At 41.5% G+C, this 22,580-nt stretch overlaps 1 protein-coding gene across 1 annotated transcript in view; it reads left to right on the plus strand.

Moving 5' to 3' along the window:
• Positions 1-1,174: 1,174 nt before the first annotated feature.
• The window catches only part of LOC145999769 (aminopeptidase N-like), a 137,450-nt gene continuing 116,044 nt past the window's right edge, over positions 1,175-22,580 (plus strand). The window contains exon 1 of the mRNA XM_083137064.1: positions 1,175-1,387. Coding sequence (XP_082993190.1) covers positions 1,192-1,387 — 196 coding nt within the window. The 5' untranslated portion in view covers positions 1,175-1,191. The remainder of the gene's footprint in view (positions 1,388-22,580) is intronic.

The following is a 22,580-nucleotide window of genomic DNA, read 5'->3' on the forward strand; positions in this document are numbered from 1 at the left end:
GTTACCGAGCCATCACTAACGTTGGGTTTGAATTCAACGCACCACGCTACAATTGATGGCAGATAAGAAGACAAATCATTATCAAGTTTAGAAGGAGAATCGGGTTCAAATACCAACATCTGCAAGCAAAAGGGGTGAATAGGGTGTAACCTGCATACCAGCAAACAGAATCTTTGGCCGTGTCCGAGAGGTGTAAGACCATACTTCAGAGAATGCGCTTGCAGTGCGGTCGAATTGCACTTCGACTGCAGCGCCAAATACGATCAGTAGATAAAACTGAGGACACGTTGTTTTCCCCGCGTTTTAAACACTTGTTTTTCACCATATAAATCACACAGCATTTTCAAATGTTCATACACATACATTTCCACACATTAGAAGAACTTTAACCAACAACTTGCTGACCCATAACGTATATTTAACCTGTGTTGCTGACTTTCTGTCTTCGTGATTTTAAACAAATGAAAAACGAGTGCGGAAATCACTTGACCTAGTCAGCAACGATCTGTACTGCGAGCTGTGCACTTGTGTACTTCTGTACTTGGCGCTTTCGAACTGTACTAGATGACGTCACTTCCGTCAATACCACACTTCAAATCTGTACTTTGTACCTTTCGGACAGAGTCTCTCTCTTCCTTATGCCTGTCTTCACATAGCTGCCTTGGGCCTCAGTGGACTCGCCTTGTAATCAAGGGATCCTGGGTTCGATACCCGGTGGAGGCACATAGTGGTTCGGATCCCACTTTAAAATTTAGGTCCAGTCCCGATTAGCCTTACTGTGCACAATGTGGACTTAAAACACCAAATCAATCTACAATCCACATAGCTGCCTTGGAATTATGCAAATAAAATGTTCGAAAATTCTAATGACAAGTGAATTTTTAACATTGGTTTCAATAGAAATTCCAAGGGGATTAAACTTCTGTTCGAATTATTCAAGTCCGAATTCAAAAGAATGCACGTAATTACATTTTACAAGGACTATTAAAGTGCAAAACCGGCTTAAAGGATTACATGGCTGATACCATTCGGGTTACGATCAAAGCAGAAAACGCAAGGGAATTTTGGATCACCCTGCATCTGAAGGAAGAAGGTCACTAATGAAGTTAATGGCCTATCTTTCGACATGCGCCTTTTGCAACTTCATTTGAGAAGCAGCCGCCGTAACCAGAGTACGTGAGTGGAAGGACAATGATGCATCGTGAGCACAAGGAAAAAAGAAGAAGGAACAGGATTTCTTGCCCCTCACTCCGTGGCGTGACTGGTCCTGAGGCTTCGGCAGGTGAAGCTGGTTGCGGCAGGATCTGGCAACACGTGGATTCCCCTTGCAACGCTCGGATTAACAAGTTCTACGATCAAGGCTGTTGGAGATTTTCAAGTATTGCAAGTAAGTAGCATGTCTTCACTGGAAGATGGTGGGTGGTTAGAGCGCTTGGCAACAACAGTAAGCTACGGCCCAGGAATAGGGAATTAGAGTAATGCTACTCTGATGCTATTTCCTACCTCTCTAGTTAAATCACGGCGATGAGGATGAATGATGAAGCGATGAACTAGATTATGAATCAAACACTGTGGTTCTCAACTTCCGTTAAACCACAAAGTGGTAAATTGTTTTCTTAAACTAGTCGATGCACCGATCCTAACAATTTTAAGTAATTGAATATGTATCCTTGAAATTAAATAGCCGGCCCCGTGGCAGACTGGTTAGCGCAACGAGCTACTACGCCAGGGGTCCTGGGTTCGAATCCTGGCCTGGGCATGGATGTTTGTGAGTGTTCATTCATCAATTTCATCATATCATCACTCATCCTCATCTTCGCAAATTAGCCAAAAGTGACACAAGAAGCGAATTTATATCAATTGAAATTAAATATTAATAGATAAATTATGCTATAATCGTAAGAAATACATAGTTCGATTATTGATTTTTTAAACTTTTGATTGTTGTTATTAGAGTCGCTTTTCTTAAACTTTTGGCTATTCGCCACGATGAGGATTATTAGAGATATGCTGAAATTGATGAAGGGACAATCATAAAGAGCTCGCATGACCCGGGCAGGATTCGAATCAGAGACCCCTGTAGCCGTGGCGAGCTATGCCTGTTTGATGGATGGGTTTTGTTTACTTTACTTCTCTTTCTGTCATTTTTGGCTAATCGTGACGATGAGAATGAGTGATGGATGATATGATAAAATTGATGAAGGGACACACTCAAAGATCACCCACGACCAGACTGGATGGAACCCCTTGTGACGTAGCGCGCTGTGTTAACCACTCCGCTATGGAGGTAGTCTAATATATCAAGTATGTCTAGGCTTGTTGACAAATAAAACTAGGTTTAAAGTATTTGTCAACAGCTGGATGCGTTGAAATCTTGTACTTTCCTCAGGCCAACATCGTTAAATGAATTTGGTAAAGGCTGATTGTCATTGGCATGTTGCATTTTGAGCATCGAAAATATCCCATTAATACTAATTTGGAAATAAAATAATAAATAATAACATAACCCGTGTCACGACAGCCCTAGAAGGGCCTTGGCCTATCTCCGACTGCCAGTCTCCCTCCCACAATACTACCTAGAGGTATGGAGATCTTCAGCCGGTAATGCGGTGACGTGGGGTCAGCACGTGGAACTCTCAGCCGTTATAGGTGCTTTCCCAGAGCGGGTTACGCTACTCACTAGTAGCTCCCCAATTTCCTCACGATGGTGGCTTGCCACCGGTCCTATCCACAGGCCGAAAACTCATAGACTGAACCCAGGCGGACTCGAACCCATGCCGTCCCTCAGTCGGAGTCCAAAGCACAGCGCCTTGGACCGCACGACCACGGAGAAGGACAATTGGGAAATAAATTATGACTATTATTATACTGGCAAAACCGATAACTATATTATTTATTTGATTTTAACGATGTTGGTTGGAAGAACCTCTCGCAGCCTGGTAGAACTGACACCACGCCCTGGTAGCGAGTTGCAGTCAAGTGGTTGAGACACACTGCAATGGTATGTCCATGCCTTGGCCAAGATCGAAAACCATAGCTTAAACAAGAATTCCCTCATAACTGGAATAGTCTGCATGAAACAAATTCGGATCCTCATACATCCACATGACAGTGGTGTATGATGAAAATTAAATCTGATTTATCGCAACAATTCTTATTTGTTGTAGCTATGTATTTAATGTATGCTCCATCTAGATTAATTAAACGTACTTAATAGAAATACCTAGGTAAAACAAAAATACAACTCCAACAACTTCAAATTTTCCGACAATTCCTATATTTCTCTTAAATTTTTCCCCTTTTACTTAAAATTAGACCTAAATTTCCTTGCACCAATGGAAATTTCCCTTCATGTAGCAACACTGCCTCTGCAAAGCACGGCACAGAAAACAGGAAGGAACAAGCAGTTCTCTCCTCCCAACGGTGGAACTGACTCCCGCAGGCCCCGTATTTCTAAATAGTCCCTCGCTTCATCTCCCCCGCCCTGCCCGCGTAAAATCTGTGAGGAAACCTGGTCGTCAGATGTGTGCAATGGATAATGACCATTGAAGTTCTGTGGGATCCATAAGTATTGTTCAGCAAATTGTCCATTACTATTTTCGTTGGTTTTTATCTTCATCCTACGTATTTTTAAGGACGGTATTTGTACGTATACTGGTTCAGAGTTGTAAGCAGACTGTTTCGTGATTTGTGTTAGTTCTTGAAGCTCTCATTGCATAAAACAAAGGGAGTGAGTAAACGTGCTGATGGACAATTTGCTTGGTAATACTTATGGACATGGGTGGAAAGAGTTAATGTAATTCGAATGGTGAAATTGTAGAGATATTTTATAACAAAAAGTGTTGTTTTCTGTGACTTACAGTCCGTAAATTACAGCAACTATTATTATTTTTATTACTATTATTTGAAGTAGGGTTACATTTAAGCTTCTAGTCTATTTTACACTGTTTATCTAACTATGAAAAACAGCTTTTTATCATACATCAATTAATATTAAGTATAAAGTTATGCAAATTGTGTATACATATACAGAATGTGGAAATTACATATGTATGTAATATAAAAAACAAGTAGTAGTAGTAATAGTTATGTAATAATAATAATGATAATCAATAACAACAAAAATAAAAACAATAATAATAGCACTAATAGCAATAATAATACTAGTAATAATAGTATTAATAATAATAAAAACATTCTGTGACTCTGCCCCCCGCCCCCGAGAAAAATCCTGCGGGCGCCCTTGCTTATGGATCCCACTGTACATAAACCAGTCTTTAAGTTCTTTAAATAATTTACTTAAATTCTAGTTTTCAAGCTTGTTACCCATATATATAAAAGTTAAATGTAAAAACATGTATGGAAAAGTTAGTTTACCGGCTTTAAACGCAGTAACACGTAGAATACCCTTCTTTTTTTGTTATTGTTTGGAAAAGGAAATTGTTAGAAACTTCTTTCCCGAATATCTAGTCCGTCTCTCCCATCGTGGACAACTTTCCCTGCGCAAAAAATCCTCAAATTGGACAAAGAGATTACCCAACCGAGTCAACTTCCATTATTTTTTAACAGCATCCCATGCCACAGAGAAAAATATAGCAATTTAACCCGCAGAGGAAAGTATAGATTGTTACAAGCCTCGTGTAAGTCTGTTCAAGTGCGTTGTACGAAAACCACAGACTATCCCTCCGGCAATCAAGGAACATTCCAAAGAGTAAGCAACGTGCTAGAGGTCAGAGGGTTGACGCAAAATGAAGAATAAAAAAAGAAGGCGCGCGTGTTCCGTCTTTTCCTCATGACTCACGTCTTTGGCTTTGAGAAAACAGTATTACGAAAATAACGAACAAGTTACAGGAAAACATGTATGTGTAAATTGTCTGATAGGTGGTCCCAGTTTCCTTACATGCTACAAATACATTGGAAGACAACACGCAAACCGTGCCAACCGTAAAACCATGGGAATTCAATAGGGCCAGAAAGTTGCATGTTATATGTGATCGTTTAACTACATTTTTCACACTGTGTTCATAAACTTTGTTTCATGCGTGACTTCATTACAATGAATGGGGACGGTGGCATTTCCTGGATTCATTTGGTTTATTTTACTTCTGCTTTCTGCCACTTTTAGCTAATCGCGAAGATGAACATAAGTGATGAGTAGGTAGAAAGGGGCGGAGCTGGATCTAGCTGTTCTTTTTTAACAACATAAAAATGGCGAGGTTGGCAACACTGCAACACTATGTTTTTTCCCACTTTCGAGAAGAGGCTAACTTAACCTATGGTATTTCCCTGTAAGGCACCAACTTTTGGGCCCTCAGCGTAATCTGCTACGACAAAAAAAATTCCCTCGCCCCAAGTATGAGTCCACCTCGCCCCAAGTATGAGGCCACCTCGCCCCAAGTATGAGCTCACCTCACTCTCGAGAAGGGCCTAACTTAACCTAATTTTTCTATGAATATGCTTAGAAAATGCTATAATATAGGTAAAAAATGCATGAAATTGGCTTATTTTGGACTCGCGCCCCAAGTATGAGTCCACCTCGCCCCAAGTATGAGTCCACCTCGCCCCAAGTATGAGGCCACCTCGCCCCAAGTATGAGCTCACCTCACTCTCGAGAAGGGCCTAACTTAACCTAATTTTTCTATGAATATGCTTAGAAAATGCTATAATATAGGTAAAAAATACATGAAATTGACTTATTTTGGACTTGCGCCCCAAATATAAGGCCACCTCGCCCCAAGTATGAGGCGAGAAAAAATTTCTTCACTCCCAAGTACGGGGTGCTTTTTTTTTGCTCTCCTCTTAAAAATACAAGTTACTCTCTTGAAGGACCTAACTTAACTTATACCTGTGGCCCTACAAGTACGAGGGCTCTTTGCCCTCCTGCCCCTACCCCATATTTACAAATTACTCTCGGGGAGAACCTAACTTAACCTATATTTCACCCCCCTCTCCCCTGTGCAGTATAGCCTAGTATAGCAATATTTGCTCATAATCTATTGCATTGGGAGGAGGCGTATATAGGCTCTTGCACCTCTGAAAAGATTCACGAGAACCAAAAAGTAATTTTATATATGCCTGGTATATAAAATAACCATGCCTATGAACCTGTTTGGCTTTAGGAAGCAGGCTATGGAGGCATTCGCCCAAAGTGCACCGTTGCCACCTGCGAGCTTGGACCTGTTGCCCTCCCTATTATCTAAACTCAACGGTTTGTTGATTATACACTTGAATAGCATTCTGACCCAGTACGACGAGGATGTGGGCAAGACTTTCTACATATTCAACAACAACTTGAATTATTACCAGTTCCCCATCTCCGGCAAACTGCAGTTTGACATGAATCCCGAGAATAAAGGAGAGGCCAAAATTTCCTCTGGCAAGAACATCTATCGCATCAAGCACGATAGGATGAACAGTACTACCACGTACGATGTATCTGCTGGCGATCGCCTGTACATAGAGCTCTTGGACGACTACGACAAACTCATCCCTTTTTTCATAGAAATGAAAATTAGCTATCCTATAATAAATAACAATAATGCCTAACGATATTTTTGGCCACACGAAACGCGACGACCATGGCGATGAGCTTCTCATGCTCGACGTCAGGGTCAAGAAGCTGCGAAGCGACCTGCAGGCCCTGCAGTCCACGCTCAACTCTAGCCTTCAGACCGAGATAGCCAGCTTGCAGTCTCAGTGCCTGGACCCTGTACTCAAGATTGATGCAGAGCTAAAATCGCTGCTGCAAAAATACACTGACCTCGCATCGATAGACAATCTCGACAAGCTGGCACTGAGTGTGGGTAATCTGCAGAACGAACTCCTAAAGTTGCAGCAAACGCAGACCTCCGACGTTGAACAGTTGAAACAACGCTTGCAGGACCAAACAAGCAACATCCAGACCGAACTGCAAACTATCATCCAGAGCATTAAAACTCAAGACGACTACGATCGCGTGAACGCTAGTATTGCTAAATTGCGCGAACAGTTTCAATCTTTCAAAATCCCTACGTTGGAAAGCATCAAGGCTGAGCTACAAACAGATGCTTTGCATGTGGCCATCAACGAAGTAAAAACTAAACTCCAAACATTGGAAGATTTTATCGACAATTTACCGTCGTCTAGCGAACTGAACTCCATTGCCCGTAGCGTGGCCAACATCAAACTCCAACTTGAGACCTACGAGGATTTCGGGAAGTTGCAAGGCACCATAACCCATATTGAGGATGCTCTTGCCGTTATTAGAAATGATCTGGCGAACGTTCACGATGAGCTGGAAACCAAACTGCCGGGCATCAGGGATACACTGGCCAACGTTCAACAGCAAATCGCCAAACTGGAAAATCTGAATGCAGAATCCGAGTTGTCTCATTTCCATCACTTGATCGACGACATACAGACTAAGTTGGAAACCCTGCAACAATCTACTCCCACCCAGGATGACATAACACAACTGCAAGAAGGCATACGTGCTGCTGCCGATGCCTCCGAGTTGGACGCGGTGAAAAAAGCTTTGGAATCGCTCCAAAACACGGTGGCCACCCTGCCTACCTCTCAGGAATTGAAAAGCGTGAAGAGAACTCTCAACCGAATACTCAAATCCGACGACATCAAAAACATCCAATCCGAAATTGAATCGATACGGGGGTCTGTCGCGACTTTACCTACCAACCAGAACATCACCGAGCTGCATGAATTGTTTGCGGAAATTAGAACCCAGGTCCACGACCTTGTAATACAGAGCTCCAAGTTGACGCTTGTAGAAAGCCTGCAGCAGATTATTGCCAGCGTGAAAGAGCAAATTGGGAGTATCGAGGCAAGTCAGGAATCGACTATAGCTAATTTCAGCACCCAACTACATGACTTAAATGAAAAATTCAAGAGCCTTATTGTCGATGTAAAGATCAAACCAAACTACGACACTGTTGTTCATGCTATCGAGGAACACCTGGAATCGGTGAATGGTAGATTGGAGGATGTGGAGACTGAGGTTCGAACCAACGTAAACACTCTAAATGCCAGCATCGACAATCTCAAGTCTACGATTGTCATCGAACTGTACAGCATACCAAACAGAGAGTTCTCCTCCCCTTTCAATCCAGGTTACAAACTCTACATGTTGACTCCTGCAAAAGCTTATCATCAATTTTTCCTCGCTGGCACACTTCAGTTCGTCAAGGTTTCCTACTGGTCTTTGCCTCACGCAACCCACTACCCAATCATGACCGTGACGAACATTGGCGATGAGCCTAAAATAAGAGGAGTTGAGCTGGTCGATTTCACACACCCCGAAAGTCGCGAGACTGCCTATGCCGAAGATGCCACTCAAATTATCGACATAGAAATAGGTGACAAGCTGTATATAGAAAACCCAGCATTGTCTGCAGCCAGAAATCCCATCCAGGCTATATTCTTATTTTCGCGCCATGTCTAGGCAGGGTATCGTGAACGAGCTGCATAAACCTGCACGACGAAACTACAAACGACTGGCGGTGGTGACCAAAGGCGTGGATGACCTTTGGCAGGCTGACCTTGTGGAAATGAGTAGCGGCAACCTAAAAAATTTACATAAAATCAACAAAGGATACAAGTATCTTCTTACTGTTATAGATACATTTTCAAAATTTGCGTGGGCTTTGCCCCTCAAGGCTAAAACAGGTGTGTGCGTAATGGAAGCATTCAAAACTATTTTCAATGAAAGTGGCAGGCGACCTCGATTTCTTCAAACGGATAACGGAAAGGAATTTTACAACTCGATATTTCAACAGTTTGTTCAGAAGCAAAATATTCAACATTACTCGACTTTCAGTCACATCAAAGCCAGCGTAGTGGAACGTTTTAACCGTACTCTCAAAACACGCATGTGGAAACGATTCACGCTTCAAGGTAACCACAAGTGGGTCAATGTGCTTCCGGAACTCGTAAACGGCTATAATCACAGTTTGCATAGCACGATACGCATGAAGCCTGCCGATGTCAGCAAGTCTGATGAGGTACAATTGATCTCTACTGTTTATTGCCCCAAGTACCGGCCCACTAACAAAAAACCGAAATTCAAAATTGGAGACCAAGTAAGAATTAGTAAATTTAAGCGCATGTTTGAAAAAGGCTTTACCAAAAACTGGAGTACGGAACTTTTCACTGTTGCTCGATTGTTACCCGGTAACCGTCACACGTATATAATAAAAGATAATCGCGACGAAATTTTGAAAGGGCGATTCTACGAGGAGGAACTCTCTAAAACAAAATACCCCAATACGTATCTTATCGAAAAAGTATTACGTAGAAAAGGTGACAAACTGTTGGTGAAATGGTTGGGACTCGAGGAAAAAAGTTGGATCGACGCAAACGAGGTGATTGTGTAACGGGTGCTTGGGATGTGGTGAGGCGACTACCAGATTTTCCCCCGGAGCGTCAGGCTAGGAAAAACGGCGAACTGTTGCCGGACAACATTCGCTGCCTTATTGTCGGACCTTCAGGGTGTGGGAAAACAACTTTACTTATTGATAATTTTCTTCTTGCCCCCGACTGGTTAGATTGGAAGAACAGGCACTTGTATGTTTTTTCCAAAAGTTTGGAGCAAGCAAAATATCAACAGCTGACAAAACTGTACGAAGGGCTGAGCATAGCTACTTTTGCCTCCGAAGTAATGCCACTAGACTGCTGCCATGAAAATTCGGTGGTGGTCTTCGACGATGTCATCCTGGAGAACCATAACGAAATTCGCAATTTTTTTACACAGGGGCGGCACAGAGGCATGGACTGCTTCTACCTTGCTCAGACTTTTTCTAAAATTCCCAAGCAGCTTCTCCGAGACAACGCTAATTTTATTTGCTTGTTTCGTCAAGACCACACCAATTTAAAACATGCTTACGATGATTATGTAGGCGGGGACATGAACTACAATCAGTTTTCCAAATTTTGCTCTTCATGCTGGAATCAAAATGATTTCGGATTCGCCACGATAGACATGACGAGGAAACCCAATGACGGAAAATACAGAAACAAAATAAACAACTTTCTAAACGTTGCGACGTTACAAGAAACGTCTTGACGTATTATAAATAACAAATGATGAAACGCAAACTCGCAGACGACAACCTGAAGCTGCGCGACTACCTGGCCAAACGCTTCAGGGGTTGGAAATCAGAGAATCGCGGAATTTACGAAGAGAAAAAGCGACAGGACCAACCTATTATTGATGCTATAAGTGGACTAGGTAAAGACATCAAAGATGTTACCGAGCAAAACAAAGATTTAATCAACGAGCTCGTGCCACTTGCTGCTCGAAATTATGCTGTGCCTACACCGATATCCAGTATTCACACTACCCCGTTCGAACTTGGAGCTGCACCTCTGAGACGTCAGGTTCTAGGCAGTACCTCTTCGGACAAGGTAGTTGAATTAGGTCCGTTGGCGAGAGATTACCTGAGCACCGGGAAATTTGAAAAGGACGAGGTGTTTGGATTGTACCCCTTTGTGGAACCTAACGAGGGTGTGGTTTGGAAAATTGGAAAGTCAAAAGTTACGTTCGAAGGTGACGACGTGAAAATTAATTTGGGTGAGAAGAACAGCTGGACTAGGTATCCTGGCACTGTGGGCCTGTGGGAACTTATCACCAAAAAGCAACCTAAAGATTACACAGACGAGGATTACCAAAGTTACACAGAAATTTTAATCATGACGGATGCCCTGTACCAAAACAACGATGCAACACAGAATCGCGTAAAATCAAGCAGTGGAGAAAAATACAGGAACCTCATCAAGCCAATATGGAACCAGCTCAAGACTGGCAGCGGTGTCAAACTCTACAATACCCTACCTAAAGAGTTTGTTTGGGTAGACGACGTAAGGAAGCTTGTAGATCGATTGCTGGTTATCGCAGGCGAAGAAAATGCAGGCAATCGCAACTTCCACAACGAGAAGGTGGGCATCATGGACATGATTAGCACCAAGCTTAGCAACTTTATTGTCAACGACAACAAAGGTATAGGTTACCTTATCAAAATCATCAACACCCTGCCTCCCAAATTCTGGAATGTGGCCGAGGGTCGAGGTCTCGTGAACGACATCATCAACAAGCTACCCTTCGAGATGCACCTACCAGGTTACCAATACTGCGGGCCGGGTACTAAACTGGAACGGCGACTGGAGAGAGGAGACAAGGGGGTAAATCTGCTGGATGCTGCATGCAAGGATCACGATATTGCTTACAACACATATACGAATTTAGATGCGCGTCACGATGCTGATAGAAAATTGGAGCATGCTGCGTTCGGGAGACTCGTCAGCAGAGACGCCTCGCTGGGTGAACGGGTTGCAGCATTAGGCACGACCATTGCCATGAATACAAAACGAAAATTGGGGTGGGGGCTGTAATTAAATAACATACAGTAAAAAAAATGTCTACGCATATAACAGACTTACCAACAGAAGTGTTATACAAAATATTTATATTTACTTTCGACGATAGTCACGAGGATGTTAAAAAGCTTATTGATTTAGTTAAAATAACACCACAATTTCGCTTGCCCTGTGAAATGCTACTTCTGGATCATCTGAGAAAAATAAGCGGTGTGAAATCTTCTTCTTCTCCCTATGCTCTTTTTCGGGCTGCTGATGAAAAATTGGCTGATAAGATGGACGAACTTCACGAGTGGAGACAGGGGAGGAGACGATATACAGACGACTGGTACGCTTCAAATGCAGAAACCAGTAGGATCATCGATCACCTCATCGCATTAGGCAATGCCGAAACTTTTTTCTATAAATAACACACTGTAAAAAATCTACGAGACCAAAAAAATATTTCTTCGATATGAGTGAAAAAATTAGTGACGTCCAGGCATTAAAACAAATGCTAAATTTGTCAGTCGAGTATGTAAAAATTCAGGAATTGGAAGTGGACAAACCTTACGCAATAACTTCCGGTTCAATTGTTGCAACCCAGTATGGTCCCAAAGTACGTCTGTTGCTCAACGGACAATACAGCCTATTTTTACCAGATCGATACGCTAGCATGTTATCCGACGAGAAGCTATCTATTTTAATCGAGAACACAACTCGAATCGTGTACAAGGGGACAAAAGAACTTCTTGGTAAGAAAACAAAGCACATAATCGAATTTGTTTAATAGCTACAAAGTATATATAAATAACATACCGTAAAAAAATTATACAAGGGAGAAACAAAAAAATCTCGGAACATATATAAAATAACATATCGTAAAAAAAAAAATTACATCATGAAGCCCAAGGGCGTCGTGTACCAGATACCTTATTCGAATCTGAAAACGCTGGGTGCCCTCGATGGGTTACTCACCAAGAAACAACTCAAGAAGAAACGTTCATGCTTGTCTAAAGGACACGGAATAAAATTGCTGCTCAGCACTCCACAATTGAAAAAGTTGCAGCATTCGCGGAAGCAGCAGAAGATTGGAGGTTTCATATTCAGCATTCCGGCCATCTTGGCAGCTTTGGGTGCAGTGGGCAGCTTGGCAGGAGGCAGTGCCGCTATCGCCAAAACCGTCATCGACTCGAAGAAGAACAAGGCCGAGCTGGAAGAACAGAAACGTCACAACCTGGCTATGGAGAAGAAGGGGAAAGGTGTGACCAAAAAGCAAAAAAGCAACCTCGATGCTTTGAAGAAATATAAAAAAAAGAAAAAGCCCTGTCCAACTTCGATATTGAATCTCTGATCGAACCGTTGGGAATAAGGAACTTCAGGGGTGTTTTCATGTCCGATTCTCTACCCTCTGCTGTGAAGAAAAAGGAGTATGGCGTGGTCAACCTGGACAGTTACAAAAATCCTGGTACACATTGGATATGCTACCTCAAAATTGACGATAACAATGCATTTGTTTTCGATTCGTTCGGTGGCACACCGCCTGCCAGGTTGGTGAAGTATCTCAGTGTTGCCAACCTCTACTACAATGACGAACGCATCCAGGGTTTCACCGATGTTAACTGCGGCCACCTATGCCTTTCCGTTCTCGCATACATGTCTAAAATAAATAACCCCTCAGTGGAGCATTTTCAGAAAGCATTGTGGTACCTAAAACACCATGGGAGTGTTCCATCTCACCAGCGAGACTTCGGTCTTGAAACTCGCGTTGCACGACGACATCATCTATCCTAAATCTATTGCTCTTCGTGCATTCTACAGCATGTACCTGATACCCAATGTCACGGAGCACAATAACAAAATTACTGTTGGAAATGAAAAAATAGTTATCACGCCAGGACAGTACAATCTGTCTACCTTGCAAGCCCAATTGCCAAGAAATATACTGCTATCTCAAAATTCTGTAACTCACAGAGTTGAAATTGTGTCTGCTACGGAAACAGTAGACCTAGGCACTGTTGGAGAGCTTCTGGGATTCGAGGACAACACAAAGCTCGAACCTGGCATCAAGCACATCGGTGCCAACATTCCTAAATTTCTAGCCATCGAGACTCTGAACATACATTGCAACGTGGCAGAAGGCATGATCACCAAATCCTCGGATGGCATCCCAGGCAGCCACAAGCAGACAGGTATCATCGCTACGTTCAAACCAAACTCTGAATTCATGGAACCGATTATATACACACCCTCACCACCGATATACTTCCCCATATCTCGTAATCGCATAGACAACATAGAATTGGCAGTGACAAACGAAAAAAATGAGGTGGTGAATTTTGCCGGAGCTACTACCACCGCCGTCGTGGAGATTAACGTATAATAAATAACAATCATGGAGCAAATCGAAAGTTACGAGTTGCAGTCCTTCCCACCCAATCGTCGCACGTTCGCCAATTTGAACGAACCGAACAGGGAGATTGAATACGATGTGGACGTCGGGGATGGGTTTATTCACCCTCACAGAGCTGATTTGTATATCAAGTTTGATGTGGTGAAGAGAGACAACGGGGAAGCATTTAACGCCAATGCAAATTTAAAACTTGTGGACAATTTTGTACCGCATCTGTTCTCGCAAGTGGAAGTTAGAAAGCATGGCACCGTCATCGATAGGGTTGACTACCCCGGGATTACTTCTACAGCTGTGGCAACACTGAAGCTCTCCAAGACCGATGCAGCATACTACCAGGCAGGGGGATTCGAAGCAGGTACAAAAATCAAAACTCAAAGCCACACAGTACTGTTTCCCATGCGCTTGCTTCCAGGCTTTTTCTCCGACTATACGGAGATTATGTGGAAGGGTGGTTTACGCGTCACTTTTCGCAGAAGCGCCAACGACAACGATGTGCTGATGCGTTACAGCACCTTGGGTGCAGACGGTACAGCACTTGCCAACACACTACCCGACGCTGCCAAGTGCGTCATCCAGTCCATGGAGCTGCGCATGCCTGTGGTAGAATACGAATCTAATTACGGTCTCAAGTACAAAGCCGACATCTTGAAGAACCCCCAAGTGCCCATCCAGTTTTACGGCTACCAGTGTGTGCAGAAACCTGCTTCTGGCAACCATTTTGAATTTGATGTTACTACGCAGTTCAACAGCATCCGGTACGATATGCCAGAGTTTGCAGTTGTGCTCTTCCAGACAGGGAAGGACAACAACCAAGAGAAAGATTCTAGCCAGTTTGACAATTGCAAAATTAAGAATATTTACCTCAAAAATGGTAGGAATGAAGTTTTCCCACGCGAGAACTACAACCTAAACATTACAAACAACGATTACCTGAAACTTTACGAGGCGTACACAGCTTACAAAAGAGTGACCTCCGGCAATGTGGACGTGTACTACAATCCCAACGAGTTCATAGCTCGCAGACCCATGTTCGTCATCAACACATCTAAGAGAAAGCAGGTGGTTGTCAACGATCGTACCAACATAAAGATCGTATGCGAGTTCCACGACGCCTTGCCTGCAGATACTTTGTGCAGCACCATTCTTATTGCAGAGAAAACATTTGTGTATGATGTCAAGAATGAAAGAGTGACTGAACAGTTTTAGGTGCAAGAAAAAAATTATACTGACCGTAGGTCCAAATATTAGATTCCTATTAACCTCCAGGGTGTGTGAGAAATGGCTATTGATCTTCTAACAATACAGCTTCCACAATCCTCACAATAATCTGAAAATATTAATAAAATTAAACATCGTTGCATTTAGAAATAATCATACTTGAGCGCACAAAGGAACTTCCCCTTTGGCTCTGCGTATGCCCTCTTTTCGCCCCGTAGGACACGGCGAGGAATTAGTTCCGTTGAAAATTTGCAATTTTTTGTTACATGTGTTGATTTTTTTATTAAAATCATCAATAAAAACCTAATAATTTGATGTACTTTTTTAAGATTTGGTATGGTTCGCATAACATGCTGGAGAAGATGTATTAAGCTGATGATGACCCCATTCCATAGTGTGCTCGTTACATGGAAGCACACAAAGTTTGTTGTCCGCAGCATCAAGTGCCACCTTATCGATAGCATCCGTATGCACCTCATGGAGGTGGCTAACTATGCGATGTTCTTTTCTTGTGATCTGCTTCTTCTCAAACAAACATTTCTTGTATAGCTCTATGTCGAACTGTGAAACAACACTTCGTCCTACTCCTTTTGCCTTTTTTATCTCCTTGGACTCGTCCACAAATCTAATACAGTACATTTTTGCTCTGAGGGCCACAAACTCTGCAATAATTCTTCCTCTGGCCTCATCTTTCATTTTCCCCACTGTCATCTCGTTCTGGATGCCAGACAGCTTGTACTTCTCGAGGGAATCTTCTGAGTAGTTGGAGAAGTCAAAGTGCTCAGCTAATATTCTGTAATCTTCAAACAGATCCTCGGTCCTAATACAATAAACGAAGCTATCTGTGTCCATGTATGCTACTTGAATGCGATCTTGAAAATGAGGTTGCATAACTTCGTAATGGAAGCAATACATGGCAAGTTTGGACAGTTCTAGGACCGTGGCTCCAACAGCTATTGGCTTATCGAGTGTTACTTGCTTCTTCCCCCTCTCGATTAACATTAGGTCATCAGTAAATCTTGTAAAATTTTTATAGAAAGGATCGGCGATTAACTTCTCGCATTTCCGAGGATTAGATACCAGATCGCAGTTAATTCGATTTCGAACCTGCTCCATTGTTTTGCCAAAAATGCTGTTATTTAGCAACTTGTAGTGGTCTTTATCAGCAGCTGACGTGGCTCGTGCCCGGCTTTGTGTATTGTCACTGATGTAAGGCTCCAACCACTTCTTCTGTGTAAACTTCAAAGCCTTGTGGACTCGCTTCAAAATCAATCCTTGTTGCAAATAAAATTGCAATAATCGATAATGTAGCACATAGTTCTGTTTGTTGTGAAATGTTAACATGAGCTTCTTGTCATTTTTACCACCAGGAGGAACTTCCATCTGTGGTGCCATAGCAAAACCATGATGCTTGTCGTGAAGTTGGTGAGGATACTCGAGATCAACTTCAAGAAAACACCCACACGAATGATCAGCAGGCCATTTCAGAAATTCACGATTCGCAAGTTCGTCTTCCTCCATCCACATGTAATCTCCAATAGGCAAGAATTGAGACATGGCCCATCCATATAAATTGTTCATATCAATGTAGGATATGAATGTTGAAGGGGTGTTGGGGTTGTAGTTGGGCATGTACTTGTTATTGGCCTTGATGTATCTGAGTGGTGCTTGGACAATGCCTCCTCGAATGGCATCCTCGATAAAAAGGTGATGGTCTATATTACTGATGAGGCCAATCTTCACTTTTGTACTTTTTAGCATTGCTTCCCAGGACCAACCGGGGGTAGTGTAACTATATGCAGGATCCAACCCATGTGTACTTATGCATCTGCGTCTGTGGGACTCGAAGACATCAGCCAACAAGGTTGTGTCGAGTTTTAAATATACATCATGGTAATCTCGCATATTCCGGCATCCAAAAGCCTCGAAAACTTTTTTTGCATGCTGGTAGTCGTCTACTGAGCAGGTGCTATTTGTTAGGCGACTACAAAAAACTTCCCGTGGCGGAAGTTGTAGCTCGTTAAACTTTCCAAAATTATCCATATACTCGTATGGGTATATGGATTTTTGTTTCAGGAGGTTGAGATGCTTATTTTCAAACAAGCGTTTGGTTTCTACGAGCTCATTCTCGGTCAACTGTTCAGCTAATCCTGCTAAGCTCGATGGTAAAAACTGGTAGCTGTCCAGGAATCGAATCTCGACCAGATTTTTTCTTCCCTCTACTCTCACCCACTTGCTGAATGAAATGTATTTTTCCTTTGTTTGAGGGATGATATTAATGCGTTCGGAATCACAACCAAGTTCCTTTACAAACAAATGCGCATCGTAACCTTTTAAGTTATGTATCAAAACTGGTACAAAACTTAAAACCTTGATCTGCAAGTTGCATTTGTTACAAACACTGACGCTGACGACCTCCCCACTCCAATGATTATGATGGTAAACTTTCCAATTATTTTCAGTGAAAGCACACTCACAAATTTCGCAGATGGTAGCACGATTATGTTCTTCCTCTTGTTGTGGTGTGGGTGGTGGCATTGGTACTTTAAGGTCAAGAAGCTTGGTAAGTTGTTTTGTAAACTCTATAAGAGTTTCAATGAATACTTTAGGGGCACTCGCACCAAAATACAACTTAAACTTTGGCATGTTGGTCATACTATGGGGGTATGCATAAACTGGTAGCAGGGCAAAGCTACACGGAGTGTGGTGGCTGATATGAACAGACTTGGGACCTGCTTTAGTAGATGTTGGTAATTTAAGCAGGCTTTCAAAATCTGCATAGAGCACCACAGGATGCTTCAACAGTGCTTTCAGTTTCCAAAATTTCATTACATCTAAATGCTTTGGCATTTTTATTGTTGCAACTGCATGTTTGGCACATCGCACCATGTGCTTTTGCAGCTCAAGATCAGGCGACTGTCGTCTCCCATAAAATATTGCAAGACAACAATCGCATATTTGGATTTTGCCCTCATGCTTTGTAATTTGCCTTGCAACAAGTTTTGGTAAATCATTTATAAGGCAATAGTGGTACACATTTTTATTTTTAATTAATAAAAGGCGAATAACCTTCTGCCTGTCTACTATTTTGCTAACTCGAAGAGTATATATGTTATTTGGAGAATCATATGTAAAAACATTTACAGCAATCTTCGAGTTGCATTGCCTCTCAAAACAATCGATGCTATCCAAAGTAACAGGGTATTCAATGCCAGCCATCATTGGTTCAAATTTTTTGAGGTATTCCGGTTTGTTATAGTTGTATAATTTATTCCGGTTATTGTTTGGAAGATGGTGAGCAGCAATAATACACCATAAAAAACATTGATTATCATTATTTTTGATATTGATCACTGCTTTTTTGTTTTGTATCCATAAGGGTAGCTTGACGTAACTATTTCCACGAAGAGGCTTGTACTTGGCCACCTTGACTTCTAGGTGACAAGATGAGAACTCGGGCAATAAACAAAGTTTCCACCCTGAGCCCCTCCCTTCGAATGCTTCGTGTTTTGCCAGCAACACCTCATACAAATTTTCGATGACAGTATTTAAGTTTACATCATCGGCAGCATGCAATGGGATCGGATGGCCAGAATAGTGATGGAAAGTATGTATTTCGTTATGGGTTTTGTTATAGGTTTCGTAAATACCGCTGAATATTAAAGACAGTTTGATCGAGAAGCTCAACAAAAATTCTCGCACCTTATTGATGACATCCTTTTTGATTTCTCTCAAGAAGGTGTTTAAATCACAACCTTCATCAGCATCGTACGAAATATCAAAACCCCTCTCTAGAGTGATTCGTGTCTCACTCCTTGGCTTTTTGTTCGGACTATGTGGTTGGGGGGCTTCCAGTTTACGCTTTCTCCCCAGTTGCCACTGGCTTGATCCCCCCCCACATATTTTATGATGCCTTGCCATATGCGATTTTGTAATAGCCATATTACAGTTCTTGCACTCCATTGTAGCCTCTGTAGTGGTCCGCTTCTCCTTACTTGGGTTGCATCTTTTCCGATGGTAGGATATATTTGATTTTGAAATTATTTTTCCACATGTCGAGCACGCAATTTTGGGGGCCATTGTATCCTTGTTTATTTATATACAATTTTTCACATAGCAATCCTAAAAAAAAGGGGGAGTAATCAAAAATTTCCATTTTATGTTTCTGTATAATTATATAATAAGGGTGGGTTTTATATAAATAGTAAATCTAGAAGATGCAAGAAGCATCTATCGGGTATTTTATATTTCAAACCAGGAAAAAATAATATCAAACAGAAAATATTAGGGGGAAAATTTGATAAAAATACATCAATTTTGATTGTTGCAAAAGAAAAAGCTTCACACATCGTATGAGTTCTCCAAAATAATAATAAAAATTTCTTCCAACATATACTCAGAAAAATTAGGTCTGTTTTTGCTACAGGCTTAATGCATTTTTGGCAGATGGTGTGTTGATGAGGGCCACTTTCACCTTCATGGCGTGGTGTTAAGCACAGGGGTAACCTTTACTCATATGTATATTTCAGTTCGGCAACATAACCAATAAATTACATTTAACTTTTTTCACCATTTCAAAATCTATATATAGCTCGCTTATATTTAGCACACTTATTGTTGCAAGTTGGCTATTTTGTTTATGTAGCACTCGGATTATAAATATATATAAAAAAACCACATCATCGTAATAACCATAGCCATGATTGATTTGGACATACAGTTTAAAATAAAATAATAAAAAAAAAAACTGCACTTTAATATGCACCGCGTACATATTTCCTAGCAACAACGACACACTGAAAAAAAAAAAAAAGTTAAGTTTGAGTTCGGGTTTTAAGTCCACTTTATGCACAGTAAGACTAATCGGGACTGGACCTACACTTTAAAATAAGATCCAAACCACTTATACCTCCACCGGGAATCGAACCCCCGGGACCCCTTAATTACAAGGTGATAACACTACTACTGCACCATGAAGAGGTCCTCAGAAGAAAAAAAAAATAGTCCAGCAACCCTCATACGGAAAACAATAACAAAACTAGATTTTGTAAATTTGCAAGGAACATATTGTTCAAGCTAGTAACATTTACGTTTCCAGCATGTTCCAAATATAAAAACGAAAAAAAAAAAAAAAGAGATGCGAAACATATCCACAATATACAAGAACTGCTAGGTTTATTTCAAGAAGTTTGTACCTCTCTCACAGAAGCTCCACTAAATTCATAAATCAAAGCCACATCATTCAGACTATATGAAACAGTATTACTCACCCACTAAAAAATCTTGCTAGTACTATTTCACTTTAAAAACTGATGCAAAACTGAACTCTACCACGTAGGACAATTAGTTATATTCCCAGCGCTAGGATAAAAAAGTATCGCATCGCTAAAACATACGTGAACCAATAGAAATTCACAACAATTCGCCACAGAAAATAGTCCCTCTCGCTTCTTAGCTATTTTATTTTGAACGCACATCACATTATTCCTACCATGCTGTCAAATAACGTCACTATCTCCCAACAGTTGGCAAAGTTGACACGCAACTGTTTAGAGAGCAGTAAACCGAACACCACAATTTTCGAACATACTGAATTACACAACACTTTGAAATTCCGAGCTTATTGTTCCCAAAACCGGAGGTACTGAAAAAATTCTGGTGTCATGCATTTGTTCGAACTACACGGCACTTTGCAATTTCCCGCAACAAGTTAAAAGCTGGAAAATTCAAAGAGCATCCTGCTTATTTGTGTCTCCCCTCACAACACAAGCGAATGGTAGTGTAACAATAGTAGCGCCGCTATCGAGGTAGAACTCCAGATTTTTCCAGGGTCACAGCATTCAAAGCTTTGTCACACTAGCTGGGAACTCACAATGCCAGTTTCCAACTATTTTTTTTTTTTTTTACTTTCTATAGAGAACTTTGGAACTTCCCAGGGTCGATACATATCCAACAATATTGCAACATTATGAAGAATGCATAATTTTCAGAATTTTCCTTCTTCACCCAGTAACAAACGTCGCACACTTGCTTTTTGGTACCAAAACTAATCCCTACACTACAATGCGCATATATACAGTTAATAACTCTTACATATATTTTTCGAATATCGACATTTACATAGAAATAAATATGTTGATAGCAACATTGGCAACTGTATAAGATTGGTTTATTACTACAAACAGAGGCACTCGCAAAATTACAAGAAGAGAGAGAGGGGGGTATCAACACTTCACCACCGTGCCATTGCTAGAGATGAATAATAAGCAAACCGTCGAGTTTAGCCAAACAGGTTCATAGGCATGGTTATTTTATATACCAGGCATATATAAAATTACTTTTTGGTTCTCGTGAATCTTTTCAGAGGTGCAAGAGCCTATATACGCCTCCTCCCAATGCAATAGATTATGAGCAAATATTGCTATACTAGGCTATACTGCACAGGGGAGAGGGGGGTGAAATATAGGTTAAGTTAGGTTCTCCCCGAGAGTAATTTGTAAATATGGGGTAGGGGCAGGAGGGCAAAGAGCCCTCGTACTTGTAGGGCCACAGGTATAAGTTAAGTTAGGTCCTTCAAGAGAGTAACTTGTATTTTTAAGAGGAGAGCAAAAAAAAAGCACCCCGTACTTGGGAGTGAAGAAATTTTTTCTCGCCTCATACTTGGGGCGAGGTGGCCTTATATTTGGGGCGCAAGTCCAAAATAAGTCAATTTCATGCATTTTTTACCTATATTATAGCATTTTCTAAGCATATTCATAGAAAAATTAGGTTAAGTTAGGCCCTTCTCGAGAGTGAGGTGAGCTCATACTTGGGGCGAGGTGGCCTCATACTTGGGGCGAGGTGGACTCATACTTGGGGCGAGGTGGACTCATACTTGGGGCGCGAGTCCAAAATAAGCCAATTTCATGCATTTTTTACCTATATTATAGCATTTTCTAAGCATATTCATAGAAAAATTAGGTTAAGTTAGGCCCTTCTCGAGAGTGAGGTGAGCTCATACTTGGGGCGAGGTGGCCTCATACTTGGGGCGAGGTGGACTCATACTTGGGGCGAGGGAATTTTTTTTGTCGTAGCAGATTACGCTGAGGGCCCAAAAGTTGGTGCCTTACAGGGAAATACCATAGGTTAAGTTAGCCTCTTCTCGAAAGTGGGAAAAAACATAGTGTTGCAGTGTTGCCAACCTCGCCATTTTTATGTTGTTAAAAAAAAACAGCTAGATCCAGCTCCGCCCCTTTCTACCTACTGTGATGATATTATGGAATTGATGAAGAGACACTCACAAAGGGCACTCATACGCAGACCGAGACTCGAACCCGGAACTTCGAAAGTGAACCACTTAATGCACAGGGTCAATTAAGTGTAAAACAAGCTATTTGCTAATAAAGAACAATGAATTACAGTGAACTGCTTATAAGTTTTATTTTAATCCAGTGCGGACAACTGGAAGCATGGTTCCTTCACGTATTCCGAAAGTCTCTGTCCTTTTTAATAAACTGAAAAATTTGACAATTGTGAAATAAATACCTACCCATAGATACTATTTTATGCCACCAATGATTTTTGTTCGGTGCATTTGTTATAAATAAAAGAGTCGTCACGGATGGGT

Source organism: Lepisma saccharinum, chromosome 15, assembly GCF_977018435.1.
Source record: "Lepisma saccharinum chromosome 15, izLepSacc3.1, whole genome shotgun sequence".
Taxonomy (NCBI): Eukaryota; Metazoa; Arthropoda; class Insecta; order Zygentoma; family Lepismatidae; genus Lepisma; species Lepisma saccharinum.